Source organism: Phycodurus eques, chromosome 23, assembly GCF_024500275.1.
Source record: "Phycodurus eques isolate BA_2022a chromosome 23, UOR_Pequ_1.1, whole genome shotgun sequence".
NCBI classification, from domain to species: Eukaryota; Metazoa; Chordata; class Actinopteri; order Syngnathiformes; family Syngnathidae; genus Phycodurus; species Phycodurus eques.
In genome coordinates this window covers 5,108,170-5,123,982 of record NC_084547.1, presented here as the reverse complement: position 1 = coordinate 5,123,982, position 15,813 = coordinate 5,108,170, and the positions used below count along the sequence as shown (strand labels likewise).

The 15,813-nt window shown below is 45.2% G+C and overlaps 3 protein-coding genes across 5 annotated transcripts; all 3 read left to right on the top strand.

Annotated features, from left to right (window-relative positions):
* The first annotated feature begins 191 nt into the window (after nt 1-191).
* LOC133397876 (uncharacterized) lies at nt 192-4,068 on the top strand. The gene is made up of 7 exons (XM_061669279.1): nt 192-283; nt 1,093-1,465; nt 1,591-2,028; nt 2,102-2,495; nt 2,584-2,682; nt 3,069-3,125; nt 3,203-4,068. Exons 2-7 carry the CDS (start codon nt 1,373-1,375, stop codon nt 4,066-4,068), a joined length of 1,947 nt encoding a protein of 648 aa, XP_061525263.1. The 5' UTR covers nt 192-283; nt 1,093-1,372.
* A 50-nt stretch (nt 4,069-4,118) lies between these two features.
* Nucleotides 4,119-11,654, top strand: atp1b2a (ATPase Na+/K+ transporting subunit beta 2a). The gene is made up of 9 exons (XM_061669295.1): nt 4,119-4,205; nt 5,334-5,657; nt 7,459-7,587; nt 7,690-7,794; nt 8,454-8,533; nt 8,617-8,742; nt 9,351-9,410; nt 9,725-9,820; nt 10,422-11,654. Exons 2-9 carry the CDS (start codon nt 5,552-5,554, stop codon nt 10,584-10,586), a joined length of 867 nt encoding a protein of 288 aa, XP_061525279.1. The 5' UTR covers nt 4,119-4,205; nt 5,334-5,551; the 3' UTR covers nt 10,587-11,654.
* A 178-nt stretch (nt 11,655-11,832) lies between these two features.
* Nucleotides 11,833-15,759, top strand: eif4e2rs1 (eukaryotic translation initiation factor 4E family member 2 related sequence 1). 3 transcript variants are annotated; one of them, XR_009767701.1, is made up of 7 exons: nt 11,833-11,995; nt 12,895-12,970; nt 13,047-13,187; nt 13,252-13,356; nt 13,423-13,595; nt 14,233-14,369; nt 15,556-15,759. XR_009767701.1 is itself a non-coding variant. In XM_061669300.1 (7 exons), exons 1-7 carry the CDS (start codon nt 11,979-11,981, stop codon nt 15,593-15,595), a joined length of 663 nt encoding a protein of 220 aa, XP_061525284.1. In that variant the 5' UTR covers nt 11,833-11,978; the 3' UTR covers nt 15,596-15,759. The 3 variants fall into 3 exon arrangements, 2 of the variants coding, with proteins under 2 accessions (XP_061525284.1, XP_061525282.1); XM_061669300.1 differs by having other exon boundaries at nt 14,259-14,369; XM_061669298.1 differs by having other exon boundaries at nt 11,834-11,995; nt 13,443-13,595.
* Nucleotides 15,760-15,813: the final 54 nt, after the last annotated feature.

Genomic DNA, 15,813 nt, shown 5'->3' with positions numbered 1-15,813 from the left:
GCATGAATGTAACATTTGAGACTAAAGCTGTTTTTTTTTTTTTTTTTTTTTTGTTAATTCACTCAGCTTTTGTAAAATGTATTTTCTGCGGAATGTCTCTCATGCCTTGATCGTATAATTAAGCTTTAAAACAAATTGGTGACAGACTTTCACCTGCAATTCGCTTCCTCACCGGCAGGTAGCGAGCGAGGTGCTGCTTCTCGCGGGTTGAGCCGTACAAGCCAAAGAAGACGGCGAAGAAGAAGGAAGGCAAGGGCGGGACGAGGCCGCTGTTTGCTGCTTCGTATGTTTCCCTTTTCAAGCAACATTTATTCCGTCTCGTTATTGTGTTCGTTGGTTGACACTGAATGCTTGAAGATTATTATTATTATTTTTTTTAAATACTGGCTCCCTTTACATATATGTTATATGCTAACGTAGCTAAATCATAATTGGGGGATGGGGGTGCTTTCATTATCGGACGCTACCTGTTTCTTGTAGCAGCTCGATGGCATATTGGTTATCACTTCCGTCTCCTGTGTGGAAGCAAGTCCCAAGTTATTGTGGCAAAAGAAAAACAAAATCTTACTTTACCTTACTTGGGTGAAGCAAGTCATAAGTAATACAATCTGTCTCACATACTAGTCACTTTGTTTTCAGTATCTGTACATGTGTTAGTTAGCTATTCTAACACATTAAGAATCACAGTTTTTTCTTTCAGGGTTTCAAAACCAGTTTTGTCTATTACTTTATTGTTTTTTCAGTTAAACACCATGAAGCTTAGTAATTGTTTGACCACTTATTGGTGAGCTCAATTGTGATGTTAGTGTAGCTTACTTGTCTGTGGGTTTTACAGTGACGGATGAATTTAGATCTTGGAGTTATTGTCTTTGATCTTGCTCGTCTTGTGTGGCAAACAGAAGATAAACGTCATTGGTGACACAATTGCACAAAAAAAGAAAAATGACAACAGAACCAGAGAGAAAGCTTCCGGCTCAATCTAATTTTGGACCTCTCACTGTATGATTGAACTGGCTTCCTTTTGATTAGAAGAGTCTTTATTTCCATGGCGAGTGCTGAGAACAATGCCAAAGTTGCCCTGGTTGACTGCAGCCCCTGTCCAAACAAAGAAATCCCAAAGGCAGATGGCCGTGGTCCCCGCCAGCGAGCAGCTACTGCCGCGGGCAGGCGAGGCCAGAGAGCGAAGGAAAAGCGACGACTTCAGAAGGGCAAGAGACGGGGCCAAGAGGAGAAGGCGGGCGTAACGGTGAAGAAGACATCGAGTGGCAGCAAGCGGCGGTGGGATAAGAAACATTACTGCGTGTTCTGTCGGCGCCCGCAAGTGAAGATCGCTCGCCACCTGCTCAGGAAACACGCCGATGAGAAGGACGTGATGGCCGCCGGCGTACTGCCTACGGGCTCCAAAGAGCGCCACCTGCTGCTGGAGCAGCTGCGGTGCCGAGGCAACTACCAGCACAATATCGAGGTTTGTTAAACCGACAACACGGACGTCTACGGCCCATCGAAATGCCATTTTATATCACATGATCTCTCACAGCCAAAACTATGTCTGAGATCATCTCACAGTTTGTTGATTGTTCTGTCCATCAGGTGATCAGACAGGGCAGCGGGGAGATCGTCCCGTGGCGTCGGCCCTCACAGGAAGTTGATGCCAGGAACTACCTTCCGTGCCCGGGCTGCCTCGGCTTCTTCCTGCGTGCTGACCTCTGGAAGCACCAGGCCTCATGTCGTAGGAAAATGGCCTCCGATCCCGCTAAAGATTCGAGTCACCCTACGGCGGACCCATCAAAGGACTCCTCCTCTGATCCAACAAGCGAGGGCGGCGCTAACTCCCCAGAAGACCCTGCTCCTCCACATTCCGGTGAGAGCTCGAGATCGAAGCAGCTCGGGGCTTCTGATACGGAACCTCCCAGGAAGCGCCGCAGAGTCCAGGCTGCCGCGTCCCGCCTGCTTCCCATTTCCAGCGGAGCCTCCGAGAGCTGCAGCGAGGTCCTGCACCGCATGAACCGGGACCACGTCTCACACCAGGTCATCTCACGTCTTTTTACCCGTCGGACCTCTGTCGCACTATGTGTGTCAACTGGTCTCCTCCTCCCTCCAGGTGAAATCTGATTGGTTGATCTGTAAGTATGGGAACACACTGATGGGGAACCAAGACGGCAGCCAAATGAGGTATGAATACGTCAGTCAGAAGCTGAGGAAGCTTGGCAAGCTCCTCCTGGCTGCCAAATCTTTGGACTCCGCCATTCAGAACCTCCATGACCTCTTGGCTCCAGGATGCCTCAGCCTGGCGCTGGCCGCCGCCAGGAAGGCATCGGGTTACCGGTGCAGCTGCCTCCCACGGTCGGTGAAGACTTTGCTGAAGGCTGTGTGCGAGATTGCTATACGGGAGAGCCTTCAAAATGGCGATGCGGCGACTGCAGCCAGGACCGACGAGTTTTATCACCTCTTAGGGAGGGACTGGGACAACCTGAGGCTGTCGACCACTAAGCCAGGTAGCGCCTTGAAACGCTGTGGTCTCTGACAGAGTCCAGCTCTTCATGACGTCAGCAAATGACAGTTTTTGAATTTGTGGTGCATTAGCCGCTGAAGAGGAAAAGAGGCAATCGGTCCAACCGAGAGGTGAAAAAAAGTACCAGGGTGAAGGCCCAGGTGACGAGAACTCTGACCTTCGACCACCGAGTAAGTCCTAACTCAGAACACAAATTGCTTGATCCTGATCCCACATGCTGTACAAAAAGTAGAAGTACTGATATTTGTGTAAAAACAAACAAAAAAAACCCTACTGATTCAACTCCTTTACTTAAAAGTAAAAAAGTACAGACTCTGATTGTAGGAAGTAGATATAACTGTTCTTAAAAGTAAACAGTAAAAGTGAAAAGTCGTCAGAAAAATAAATACTTAAGTTGAGTACAGATAACCTGAAAAATCTACATAAGTCAATGACTTTGTTACCTCTCATCACTGCTGCCAACTGAACTCTGAACTACACAACCGAAACCCTAGTAGCTGACAATGTCCACTGGCTGGTGGTGTTTTACATGCATGTTCATCTTGCGTGTCCAAAGTGCTGTCAAAGGGCGCAAGCACAACGATGGAGTCCACACTGCAGCCTGCTGCGACAGGTGGGTGCTTAAATGTGTCAGTAATGTCTGTTATGGGTCCGTCTTTACCTTTGTCTCATCACCATTCTGTCTGCTAGCCCCTTCCGCGCCCAGGAAGGTCCATCGTCGTCCATGGTCGTCGGCGGAGAAAGAGGCTGTCTGGAGACAGCTGGGAGTCCACGTGTTGGTCCAGACCGTGCCAGGCAAGGAGGTCTGTGAGCGATGTCTGGACCTGGAGCCTGTCCTTAGGGGACGGCACTGGAAAGACATCAAGAACCAAGTTCACAACCAGATCCAGAGCCAAAAGAAACAGCAGTTCCATGCTCAGATCGAGCTTCTGGAGAACCAGGTTCAGCAAGACCTGGCCCGAGACCAAAAGATGCAACAGCAGAGTCATATGAACCTACAGTCCAAAGACCTCGTCCAAAGCCTAAACAAACAACAGTGTCCTCCCCAGTTGGATCTGGGGCAGCAAATCTCCAATCACGTCAAACACAAATGCCAACCTCAAGTGGACGGACAAGCCCAGGACTACAATAAGAATAAACCGCAGTGTCAGGCTCAAATGGACCACCAACACCATATGCAGGCACACGAGAAGGATCAGTACCATGCCAGACTAGATTACCAGGAACCCGTTCACGCCCACAAGAAACACCTTTACCACGTGGATCAGCAGAACCACAGACTGCAGATGAGTCTGAAGAGGGACACTTTCACGCTCAGCGATAACTTCTTGGGACCCGATGGCCCAGAAGAGTTTGTGGATAGGGACTCGGCCATTAGTCCTTATGAACTCGGAAGAACCACAGGGCCCAACGTGGACCAGATATTGTCTGGACGCACATGGGCAGATGAATGTCTCGGGCAGAATTACGCCGTCAGCAGACCTCGGGCCAAGAACCTCCTCCAGGAGGCAGGTGCCGGAACAGCCAATCCACATTCTGGATTTATCCGTTACTGACTCTATTCATGACTAGTCTGATCTCTGTTGAGCTTCTTGGGTTCCACGTAACAAACCTTGTCCAGCTCACAAAGTCGTAAAGCATTTTTGTGTCATGCTATACACCGAATCTTGACACGAAGAGTGACAATTTGCAAGTAAGGACCATTGTTTTGAATTTCCTATGTTAGAAGTTTAAAGCAAAAACTATGGTCCAAAAACATTTAACATCATTTCAAACTTACATACAATATTACCCTAAAAAATAAATTTGATTTTGAAAAAAATGCACCAGAAGTGCAAGGATGCTGGGGTTTTAATTTGCCACTTCATAACCTGTAGAAATATCAATTATTACTTTCTTTAAGCCCATGTTTTTGACTCACTGATACATGCACTACCATTTGAAAGTTTGGCGCACTTAACTTTTGTATTTTTTTTTTTTCCAGTTCAGATAAAATTCAATTTATCACAAATGAAGTCCAGAAAATGTCAATGTGGTTTAAACAAAAAAAAAAAAAAACCAAGCTTCTGAATAGAAGTGTACATCGCGAATGACTCTTTGCCGTCAGTTGGGCACTTCCTGTACTTTACGTTGAGCAATTAGTAATTAGCAACTGATCACCACAGCCATTAGTGGACTGGGAGCCAGTTCTCACCAGGAATCGGTTTTTGATTCCCACCCTGACTCGTTGGAACCTCCAATGTGAGATTTCAACTTTAAGTTCAACTTGAGCTTGCAGCGCTAGTTTACCTTCCTGCTTTCTCTTGTATCGACTCCACAAGCAGCCTTGCCTGCCCGTTGGACCTTTTGTGGAATCTTCCATCATGCTGCTGTCAAGCCAGTGGCCAAGTTTCGTCGCTAACTTGACGCCTAATAAGGAATGGTACATACAAAGCACAAAAGAATGTATACAGCCTGTAGTTTTGTGAAGTCCTACAGAAAGATTTGCGAGTAGGCAAGGGTTCACTGTACATTTTATGAACTAACTCATTTAGTTTTAGTTTCATATGACTCAATGAATTGTACTGAAAGAACGGATTAAATATGTAACTCTGTGCATTTAAAAAAAAAAAAAAAAAAAATTTTTAATGAACCTTTACATCAATGCAATGCATTGATTGCGCAATAGGAGAGCCGTGATATAGCGAGGGAGCACTGTCTATCATCTGGAGCACAACAAAAACGTAGCATGTGGAAAACAATCAAATGTGTCATAGCGTCTCCAAAATATTGACGATGTTAAATGAGTGTTGTGTTTTTTCTGTCTCCCTCCCACAATAAGCGCGTGCGTGACGCGGCGTTACGCGCACGCGCAGAGAGCGACGCGCGTGACGTCACGCGGGGAGGTCCGCAGCAAGTGACGCCATCGCATCCCTTCCCCTCGCGTTTTCGTCCCGATCCGTGACCGTCATCGCACAGCATCTTCCTCGCCATCACCATCTTCATCATCATCATCATCATCGCGCGAGCCAGGCCTTCATCCTCCACCTCCTCTTCATCATGTCCGCCGCCAAGCAGGAGGCCCGCAAGGGCTCGGGCGAGTGGCGAGAGTTCTTCTGGAACCCGCGCACGCACGAGCTGCTCGGTCGAACCGCGGGCAGCTGGGGTGAGTCACGCGCACGCGCACATCAAATAGCCTGCAAAAAAAAAAAAAAGTCAGGCTTGACTTACATTGGATCTTACGTAAGCCCGTAAATGTAATAGTCGTGGCATGTTTGGAGAAATTGGGTTTAATTTAGTTTTTTTTTAAATCAGTGTTACTTGTACGTGTGGTTCTGGATGTTCGACGTCATTATGATTTTTTTATTTCCAAGGATGGAGAACTGACACCAGCTGCCCCCTGCTGGCTCTCACGTCACCTTATTTTTCATGTTTTATTTTCAACACACACACACGCGCGCGCACACACACGCGCACACGCAGAAAACATAAGGACATCCACTCTTTGCATAACCCCCTCTGATGATGTCATACATCCCAGCATGCACCAAGGCATGGCGCTTTGGCCTTGATGGAAGCTGAAGGACACGCACACGCTCACACACAGATGAACAAGCGCAAGGAACAGAGGTGGAAAATCTGTGTGTGTGTGTGTGTGTGTGTGTGTGTGTGTACACTTTAATCAGGATTATTTGCTGGGACGCAGTTGAGTGGATTGTAATCTGTTCAAACATTTTCCATACCTCCGAGGACCAGCGCTGTTGAAGTGTGTCCGTCACAAACACTACGATGCGCACCGAATGCCACGCGAGTGATTACGGCTAACGTTGCCGTCTAAATATTCATGACCTGTTTATTGATTTTAATTGGACATTCATCCCATAAACTATCTGATGCGCACTGCTTGCACTAACAACATGGCTGACAACATAGAGGCGCTCATTTACAAGAGCACGGTCGGTGTTTGCGTATTTATTTAAATACTGCAAAGAAACAGACATGTTGCAAACTTTTGACCCGAGGTATGTGCTCCCAAACAGCAAACATTTTGCTCAGGTCATCTTGTACCGCCCCAATTGAGAAAGCGTGTGATAAAGCTAGAAATATAAGCTTTGTATAATACATCACAATCTTATGTTCTAGCAAATGATACCACATCATTTATTGCTCATCATTTTTGCGGACCCATCGCGGTCCGTCATTCGCAGCCCAGCTATATCGCAGGTTTTTTAAGTGATGATTTTCGTCCTGCCATTTGGGAAAGGAGAGCCACGGTTGCCAATGCACTATATATTTCTTCAGATACGTTTACAATGTTTAAAAACGGTTTTAATCGGTTTAAACGTGTTTTCTATATTGTCTTTTCGGTGGATTTTCACCTCTTCCTCATGGGACGAGAGTAGACCGTATTCCCTGTGATAAACGGAGGTTCACTGTATCCCGTTAAAGCTTGAAGGGTTGAAAATGAAAACGGAAAGCCTAGTACTCCTCGGGCCTGGCCCCGGTCCAGTACTGCTGAGCGAGATCAGTGCGAGGATTGCGGCAATCCTGTTAGTCCAAACGTGTTAATCTTCCAGAGACGCCAACACTTTTAACGACTTTAAGTGTGCACGAGACCTGCGAGTCCGGACCCACGTGGGCGCCCACGGGGCTCCTCTCGAAGACCCTCTCGCGGGGTTCACGATTAGGGGGGAGAAGATGCAGGGGCTGGAAAGTACGGGAGGTCGTTCGATGTTGGATTTGCGTGATAAGAGGATTTTAGGACTCTGCTGTTGATGGCTCAAAAGTGTCAATAAGTGAAAAAACAACACGCATGGCAGCCTCCACTCCGTTCATTCTGAATTGGGTCATCGGCAGGGGGCGGGGCTCAACAACACAAGAGGATTATAGACGTCGACTTCCTTGACGGGGGAGGGGAGACGGCTGTCCTGGACCCAAATAATGAGTGTCGCCCACCGCCTCCCCAGGTCTGATCCTGCTTTTCTACCTGGTCTTCTACCTGTTTCTGGCCGGGATGTTCACTCTCACCATGTACATCATGCTGCTGACGCTGGACGACTACAAGCCCACCTGGCAGGACCGCCTAGCCACCCCAGGTGGGAAAAGAAATGCGGACGGGGGGGGGGGGGGGGGGATTACGATTGGTTGACGAGGTCCGGCCCGTGATTGGTTGAAACCATGTTGTCGCCGTCTTTCAGGGATGATGATTCGTCCGAGGGGCAACCAGCTGGAGCTCACCTATTCTCTGTCGGAGACGCAAAGCTGGGAAGGCTTCGTGCAAAATCTCGACTCGTTTCTGTCCCGTAAGAAGCCCCTTCGTTGGTTACGGTTCATGATCCCGTTGTGTGCGTATAAAACCGGGGGACTCCAATCAGATTTAAGGTTGAAGATTTTGGACTTTTATGAATGAGACTCGACTGACTTGAACAACACGACTTGACGAGTTTCGCCTGTTTCCGTTTTCAAATCTGCATTTTCCAGATGAAAGAATCATTTTAAAAACACCCCGGTGTGGATCTTATATATTTTTAAAAGGCCGTATGTGGAATTATAAACAAATTATGCACCAACAGCAAACAAATGATTTGAATCGAGAGGAAAAAAAATCAAATGAAAACAACTCTTGCATTGCAAAAAGAATTGTTTTTTTTCTCAGGAACCTTTTTGCAATAATTTTGGCTTTGTTTCCCACCACGCATGCTTTGGTTTATGTTCAGAATTAGATTGTTCAATTATTTCAAAAATGTTGCCGTCTTACAATATTCTTGTGCTGCACAAATGTGTTGTCGATGCTGAGGCCAGTTAAACGTTCCCGAGACACGGGTGACCTCAAGTGGGTTTTCATTCCGTTTTAAAAAGGCATTTCTTCGTACTGTGTTGACTTATTATTGACTTATTATTTGCTTAATGGCGCAATTTACAAATGGAATTCAGGTCCATTTTTCTGTCTGTCCGTCGACAGCATACGACGACAACCGGCAGGTTCAGATGAACGACAACTGCCCTCCGGATCAATACTTCATCCAAGAGGACAGTGGAGAGGTCAGCCCGTCTGTCTCTCACCCAGCTGTCTGTCTGTTTCTGCCTCAACTGTCTCTCTTTTTGTCTGTCTCGTCTGTCCGCAGGTTCGGAATAATCCAAAGCGTTCCTGTCAGTTCAATCGGTCAGTGTTGGAGGACTGCTCGGGGCTTCCCGATCGTTTCTACGGTTACAGCCGAGGACAGCCCTGCGTGCTGATCAAACTCAACCGGGTATGTGGCAACCTTGTAAACGGCTGCCTGTTCGTGCACACATTCTCCACTCTTTTGTTTTACCTTGCAAGCAGTATTTGCCCATCGTTTCTTTGATGTACGTTCACAAGCAAGCCACCAGGGGGCGCGAGATCTGTGCTACTCTGTCTACGTCTGCGAGCGCTTATCCTCATGAGCAGCCTATCCCAGTTGACCCTGGACTAATCACCGGCCTCATATAGCATTCGCACTCCCATTTACGATTACGGACAATTTAGAATGTTGCATTGACCTAACAAGCATGTTTTTGGAATTTCGGGAGGAAGCCATTGTACCCAGAGAACATGCAAACTCCAAACAGAATTGAACCCCGAACCTCAGAACTGTGTGGCAGACAAGCTAACCGCTGCTTCACTGTACTGCCTTAGAGGAGAAACATGCTGCATATTCCCCCCCACAATTTCAAACAGTTCCGTGGTGTCTCAATAACTTGTCTGTCACATGCTTTAAGTAAGAGCATTTCACTTCCCTTAAAAATCTATCAAGCTTTTACAGCTTGTTATTGACATTTAGTAACTGGTAATGAGTTTGAAACCATCTTAACAAGCCGTCCGTCTGTCTACCTGTAGGTGATCGGGATGTTGCCGGGAAAGGACGGACAGTCACCTTTTGTCACCTGTGCCGCCAAAGTAGGCCTGTCTGTCTGCGCGTCTGTCTGTCTCTTTGTGTACACGGCGTGTCTCGTTCCTCTCTTCCTCAGTTGTACAAAGTTGGAGAAGACGAATAGAATGTCGCTGAGCTCACAATGTAGCCTACAAGTAGAAGTCCGATTTTTTTTTATTTTATTTTTTTTAAATGTATTAAACGGTCGCTCATAGCTTTTAGCCGTGGCAGAACTCTTTGTCAAAAAGCACCCTAGATGTTTAATGGAGTACTGTACTTGCAAATGTTTATTTCCTGTTTGACCAAACCAAAGTTTGTGTGTGTGTGTGTGTGTGTGCAGAGGGAGGACAGCGATAAAATGGGACCTCTGTCTTATTTTCCTGCAAATGGAACCTTCAACCTCATGTATTACCCTTATTATGGCAAGAAAGCTCAGGTGACACAAATCTACACGTCATTCTACCGTCTTGCATAGAACTTAGTGGGCCAACAAGGTCTTCTTTGCGGGCCTCCACATTATCAGAAGCAATGACTTACATTTACCACCGAATTTCGAATACTGAATTTGTTCCGTGAAATTGTATCGCCGTATTCCCAACAGTCAGTTCTCTTCATTCCGTGGTGTTTTGCTCTCTTTTTTTTTTTTTTTTTTTTTTGGTCCAATCAGATTCCAGCTTCTGTGTTGCCATGTTAATCTTTCACAATCGGTCGTGCGGTCCCTTGTAACTTTAACTATATCAGCGGGACTGCTTCTTTCACCAATCAAATTTAAAATTCAAAAGCTAGCTGGCCCGCAATAACGTCAGCATTTTTACATCCTCTTGATGGGTTCATAGTTCGAGGAGAAAAACATGTCTGTCACGATCAGCACACATTAACACACTTAATAATCAGCGTCTCCGGTGTATGATATTGCACGACGTACACTATTTTATGTTATGTTAAGAGGTGGATAAAGTCAGCTAAGTCTCTACTTCTAACGCACGCCACCGTTGGAATGTTGGATGTTCACGTTTTGCTTCTTGCGTGTGTGTCAGGTGAACTACACTCAGCCGCTGGTGGCCGTCAAGTTCCTGAACGCTTCTCTCAACACCGACATCGACGTCGAGTGCAAAATCACCTCCAACTCGCTCGACCCCGGCAGCGAGCGGGACAAATTCGCCGGCCGAGTGTCCTTCAAGCTACGAATCGACGACAAGTAGACGCACAAACGCGCTAGGTCGCAAACGTCACCGCGCTGCAATCATGACTCAGACCACTCCCGGTTTCCCCCCCCACTTAGCGCACAAACTCGCTCACCCACCACAGTCCCCTCGCAGTTTGACGTCAGCACACCAGAATCTCAGTCTACCTTCCCTAATCACAAGCAAGCTCTTTATTTATCTATTTATGTATTTATTTTTGTATTTATTTTATGCACCTCACTGTCACCGTGTCCTGGAACCTCGGCTGGCATTTCTATCGTTTATTTCAGTGATTCTCAAACGGGGGTTCTCGCACCCTAATGCACAAGCTGTAGCTTGAGGATCTGCAAAAATGATTAGCAAACAATTATTTCATATCATTTTTAAAAAGTGGATACCTACCTATGGGGAAAGGTGCAGCAATAAAATAAACCTAAACCAATTACTCCTCCCTACCTTCGTTCTAAGTCAATTAAAAGCTCTGATCACATTGTACTATTATCAAATAAATCGTCCATCTTTGCACAAAGAAAACCCGATTTTATTTTTGAAATAAAGGTGTCTTCCAGAATAAAAGGCGTAATATTGTGAGGATAAAGTTGTATATGACTTTCTTCCCTCATTGAACGATGACTTTCACATCTCTTGGAAGAGGAGAGAAATTTAGTCATGTGAGATTATGACTGTTTATCCTGACAAAATATGCCTTTTTTTATTGTAAGGATTACTGCCTTTTTTTCTTGAAAAAGTACGACTTTATTCTGACACGATCATGACATTTTTTTTCTCTAAAAAAATAGAAATTAGTTATCCTGATGTTACAAATAGCAAACTTGTGGGCAGCCACAGTCTCTCAGGTGTCACAATAGTATTTTTTTTTTTCTTATCAAATAATTATTGCAATTCGTTGTGGACTTAACGGAGTTGAAGTGTTTGCCTCTTACTGACTTTTGTGTACTTTCCCCACAAGTGTTCTCTTCCCATCACCTTAGTTCGCCTTAGTTCGTGTGCAGCCAATTAAGATGTTGTATGATGTCATGTGACTTCGGTTGTCATGTCTGAACGTCATTAAAAAAATCGATTTTGTCTCCTCTCTTATTTGAGTGACTTTGTCATTTATCTAGTGTTATTTAAAAAGTTTAGTGAGCTAATCACGTCAAATTGTAATGTTGGTCAATATAATATACAATATATATTTAATTTCATATTGTGCATCGAAATTAAATATCGCTTGTCCTTTACCGGCTGCCGTAGTGTCACTTATTCCTGCGCATGCGCGGTTGTCGACCTTTGCAGGAAACGAATTGTGACGCATGATGGGAACCAAGAGTGGGAGTTAAAGTTTACAAAGCGACAACAAAAGAATGTAGCTAAACTCCGGGAATTTGCAGAGTATCCGACAGAAAAGGAATGGACCCGCTGGAGTGGTAAGACTGCACTGAGAACGCGAGTTTGACGAAGAAAAGCATCTTCAAAACAGCTGCTAACAATTAGCATGCGGGTAGTCACACAGGTGGATTAATTGGCAGTGAGGTTTATATGCACATTCAAAGACAGAACGAGACAACAAATATATTTTTTAATGATGTTACCACTCTTGTTGGTTGTTTTCCCCGATGTGCCAGTTATATTTGCTAGCACGCTCTTTTTATATCTTATCAAGACTGTATATCAAATGTAAAGTGCGTTTCAGACTGTGCAATTTCTGGAGATAATGGCGTGTGAATGCTGAAATGCTGATTGAAATCAGGTGGAATGTTATTGAATCGTTTGGAATGACGTGGAATGATACTGGATTAAGTTGTGTGATGGAAATACAAATAGTAACGATGGTCAATACTTAATATAATCTGCAAAATCCATCTCTTGGGGAAAAAAAAAAACGAAGTAATTCAAAACAATCCCCAAAAATCCAATGTCACTAAACCTTTGAGCTGTGTGCTTCTTTGGAAAGTAATCCCCGACTTTGCACAATTTGGAAATGTTTCGATAGTTGTATTCACTTGTAAAACCCAATAAACAAAGTTTGAAAAAAAAAAGAAACGAAATCTCCCCCCCATCAGTTTTTGCCGCCATTGTGCTTATTTTTAACCATCAAGCGACATCATATTATGAGAGAGGCTCACATTTTAAAAAGGATTGACATCTTGTTATAACTACCCAAAGATATTATAAAATGCAAACTCTTTTTGTATTGGTTGTGAAATGATTGGAGACGAAATTATTGCTGAGCCAACGTTCAATGTTTTTGAATCACTAACGTCACTCGCACGCGGCAAATGACATCTGGAAAATAAGAGTGACGCTCCTGTATTTGCATTCGCAGTCCAAATGAAGGCCTGGAAGAGACGAGATGTCGTCCTGACAGCAGACAAGTCTCCAACAGCAGCAATTGTTGCAAGGTGCCCCTTGAAGTCACCGCCGCGTCATGCCCGCAGTCTGTCGCTGTGTCTCCATGTGTGCGTGTCACGTGTCTAGATGCAGACGGTGAGTCCCGCCGCAGGGGAACACCCCCTCCAGTACAACTACACTTTCTGGTACAGTCGAAGAACACCGAGTCGTCCCGCGAGCACGCAGAGTTACGAACAAAACATCCGACGGATCGGCACCGTGGCATCGGTACGCACGCGGGAACGTGCTCGTTTCCCCGGATTTTCCAGTGTTAAAAAGTTTGTGGGTCCAGGTGGAGCAGTTCTGGAAGTTCTACAGTCATCTGGTGCGTCCAGGAGAGCTGAGTGGACACAGCGACTTCCACTTGTTCAAGGAGGGCATCAAGCCTATGTGGGAGGTAAAGGACGGTCGCTTGTAGCAGATCTTGACGTAACGCGTGACGGACCTCGTTGTAATTTGTTAGGGTCCGTGTCCTCCTCTCAGGACGAGTACAACCGCAGCGGGGGCAAGTGGATCATCCGGCTTCGGAAAGGGCTGGCGAGCCGATTTTGGGAGAACATCATTCTCGCCATGGTGGGGGAGCAGTTCATGGTGGGGGAGGAAGTCTGCGGCGCCGTCGTATCGATACGCTTCCAGGTATGACAATGCTATGCTATTGCCGTGCTACCACTAAAAGCGGTTTGTGCAGCTGGAATGAGGTTGCGCTTTTTTAAAGTTGGAAAACGTCCATTGGAGCAAGCGGCGATAAACAAGGAATTTACAACATTGAAGGTTGGCTCTGAATGGGGAATTTAAATGTTGCTTGGGACAATATCGTTTCAGCATCATGCTAACTAAAATGAAAATGGAAGTCAAATTTCCTGTCACGTACAGCGGTACCTTAATTTACGCTTGCCCCAACTTACCCATTTTTCAAGTTACAGTTAAATTTTTTTTGCTTTGTGTTACAAGTAAACTTCAAATACGCCACCGCTCCTCGTGAAGTGAAAAGAGCTCCCGATGGAGCATTTAAGGTACGGTGCTGGCCTCGCATGCGGGAAAGGAGAGCCCAGTCACTGATGCCTTTTTCGGCTGTTCGTCCAACGCCTGCAGTACAGTAAAACAAAAACACACTCGCGCAAGAGCTGCTGCTGACCACAGCTCACGCCCAGACTCTCAAAACGTCGCACGCCACCCAGCGGGCCCCGCCTCTCAGAGGCACATATTGTACCGTCGCTAACGCGGAGACTACAATACGTGCAGTAGGTTCTGTATGTACGTTTGTGTGTGTCAGGAGGACTTCCTTTCAATCTGGAACAGGACGTCCAATGATCAAATCACAACGTCCAGAATCAGAGACACTTTAAGACGGGTTCTCAACCTTCCTGCCAACACCATCATGGAGTACAAGACTCACAATGACAGCCTCAGGTATGAAAGCCACAGAAGAGAATGCCTTTTATTGTCACTGTACACGGGCACGAGCGAGATTGGCAGCAGCTCCTTCTCCAGTGCCAACGTGTATGTAAAGTATATTAAAAAAAATAATAATAAATTGGAGATATTTACAACAAAAGGTGAAGTCATGCAAAAATAATAATGATGATGAGTAATGAATAGAATTGAATACGCAGTGTTCGAAATCACGATGGTGATTTATGTTAAATATGTCAGCTTCTGCGGAAATAGAATGTTATTGATACCGTTAGGTTCCTGAAATAAATATTCTACAGGTTTGATTAGTTTCCCATTTGTGCTGTTGATTGTTCCCTCGCAGTAGTAGTATTTATGAAACCATGATAGAACTTTTTTTTGGGTATGTGTTGTTGTTGCATGATTGATGGACAGCTGTGGTCCATTTTGACAATCTTTATCACATAAGTTGGACTAGAGAGCAAAATGTTTGTTGACAAAGAGGTGAACCTCGCCCCATCTGTGCTTGTGAGTGACTGAGCAATTCAGGGAAGCTCCTTTTCCACCCAATCGTGGCACCCGCCTGTTCCCAATGAGCCCGTTCACCTGTGGGATGTTCCAAACACGTGTTTGATTGGATGAGCCTTCCTCAGCGTTCTCAGTCTTTTTCGCCACCTGTCCCAACTTTTTGGGAACGTGTTGCAGCCATAAAATTCTAAGTTCATGATTATTTGCTAAAAACAATCAATTATTATACATGAAATATCTTGTCTTTGTAGTGTATTCTATTAAATATAGGTTGAACATGATTTGCAAATCATTGTATTCTGCTTTTATTTGTTTAACACAACGTCCCAACTTCATTGGAATCGGGGTTGTAAAATGAACATCGTGTAGATTCTTTCAAAATACCGTTGGAATTGTGGTTGTTAAGAAAAACAAATACCCCATAATAATAGAAGCTAATGATTGTTTATGATGAAAAAAAAAAATCAGTCATTGTAACTCCTTGGGAAAAATCTACAAAAACAGCATATGGTTAATTGGTGTCTTTTGTCCTGGTCCTTCTACTGTTACGTTGCTCGTGCTATTACTTCACGATGGTTATTACCATCCGGTCATTTGAAAATATTAGTCGATGTCGTCCAACGCGCTTCGCTCCTCCTGCAAATTAATATCACGCTGCATTTGTGTTCTGTTTTAGGGACAACTCCAGCTTCAGAAATACAAAAATTTCCTTATGACGGTCGTGGCTGCCGGCTCTGCTGTCCACTCGCAGAATGCAACGCCCCTCGCCATGCCCTTGTCTTGAGTTATTTGAGCTCACATCGCAGCAGATGTGTGTGTGTGTGTGTGTGTGTGTGTTTGAATGTCCGCACGGTGAACCGATTAAAGCCAGTTGAAGTCGTTTCACTGTTTCGCTCTCCTCTTTTTGTTTTCGCCTTTCACTTTTTGACTCTGT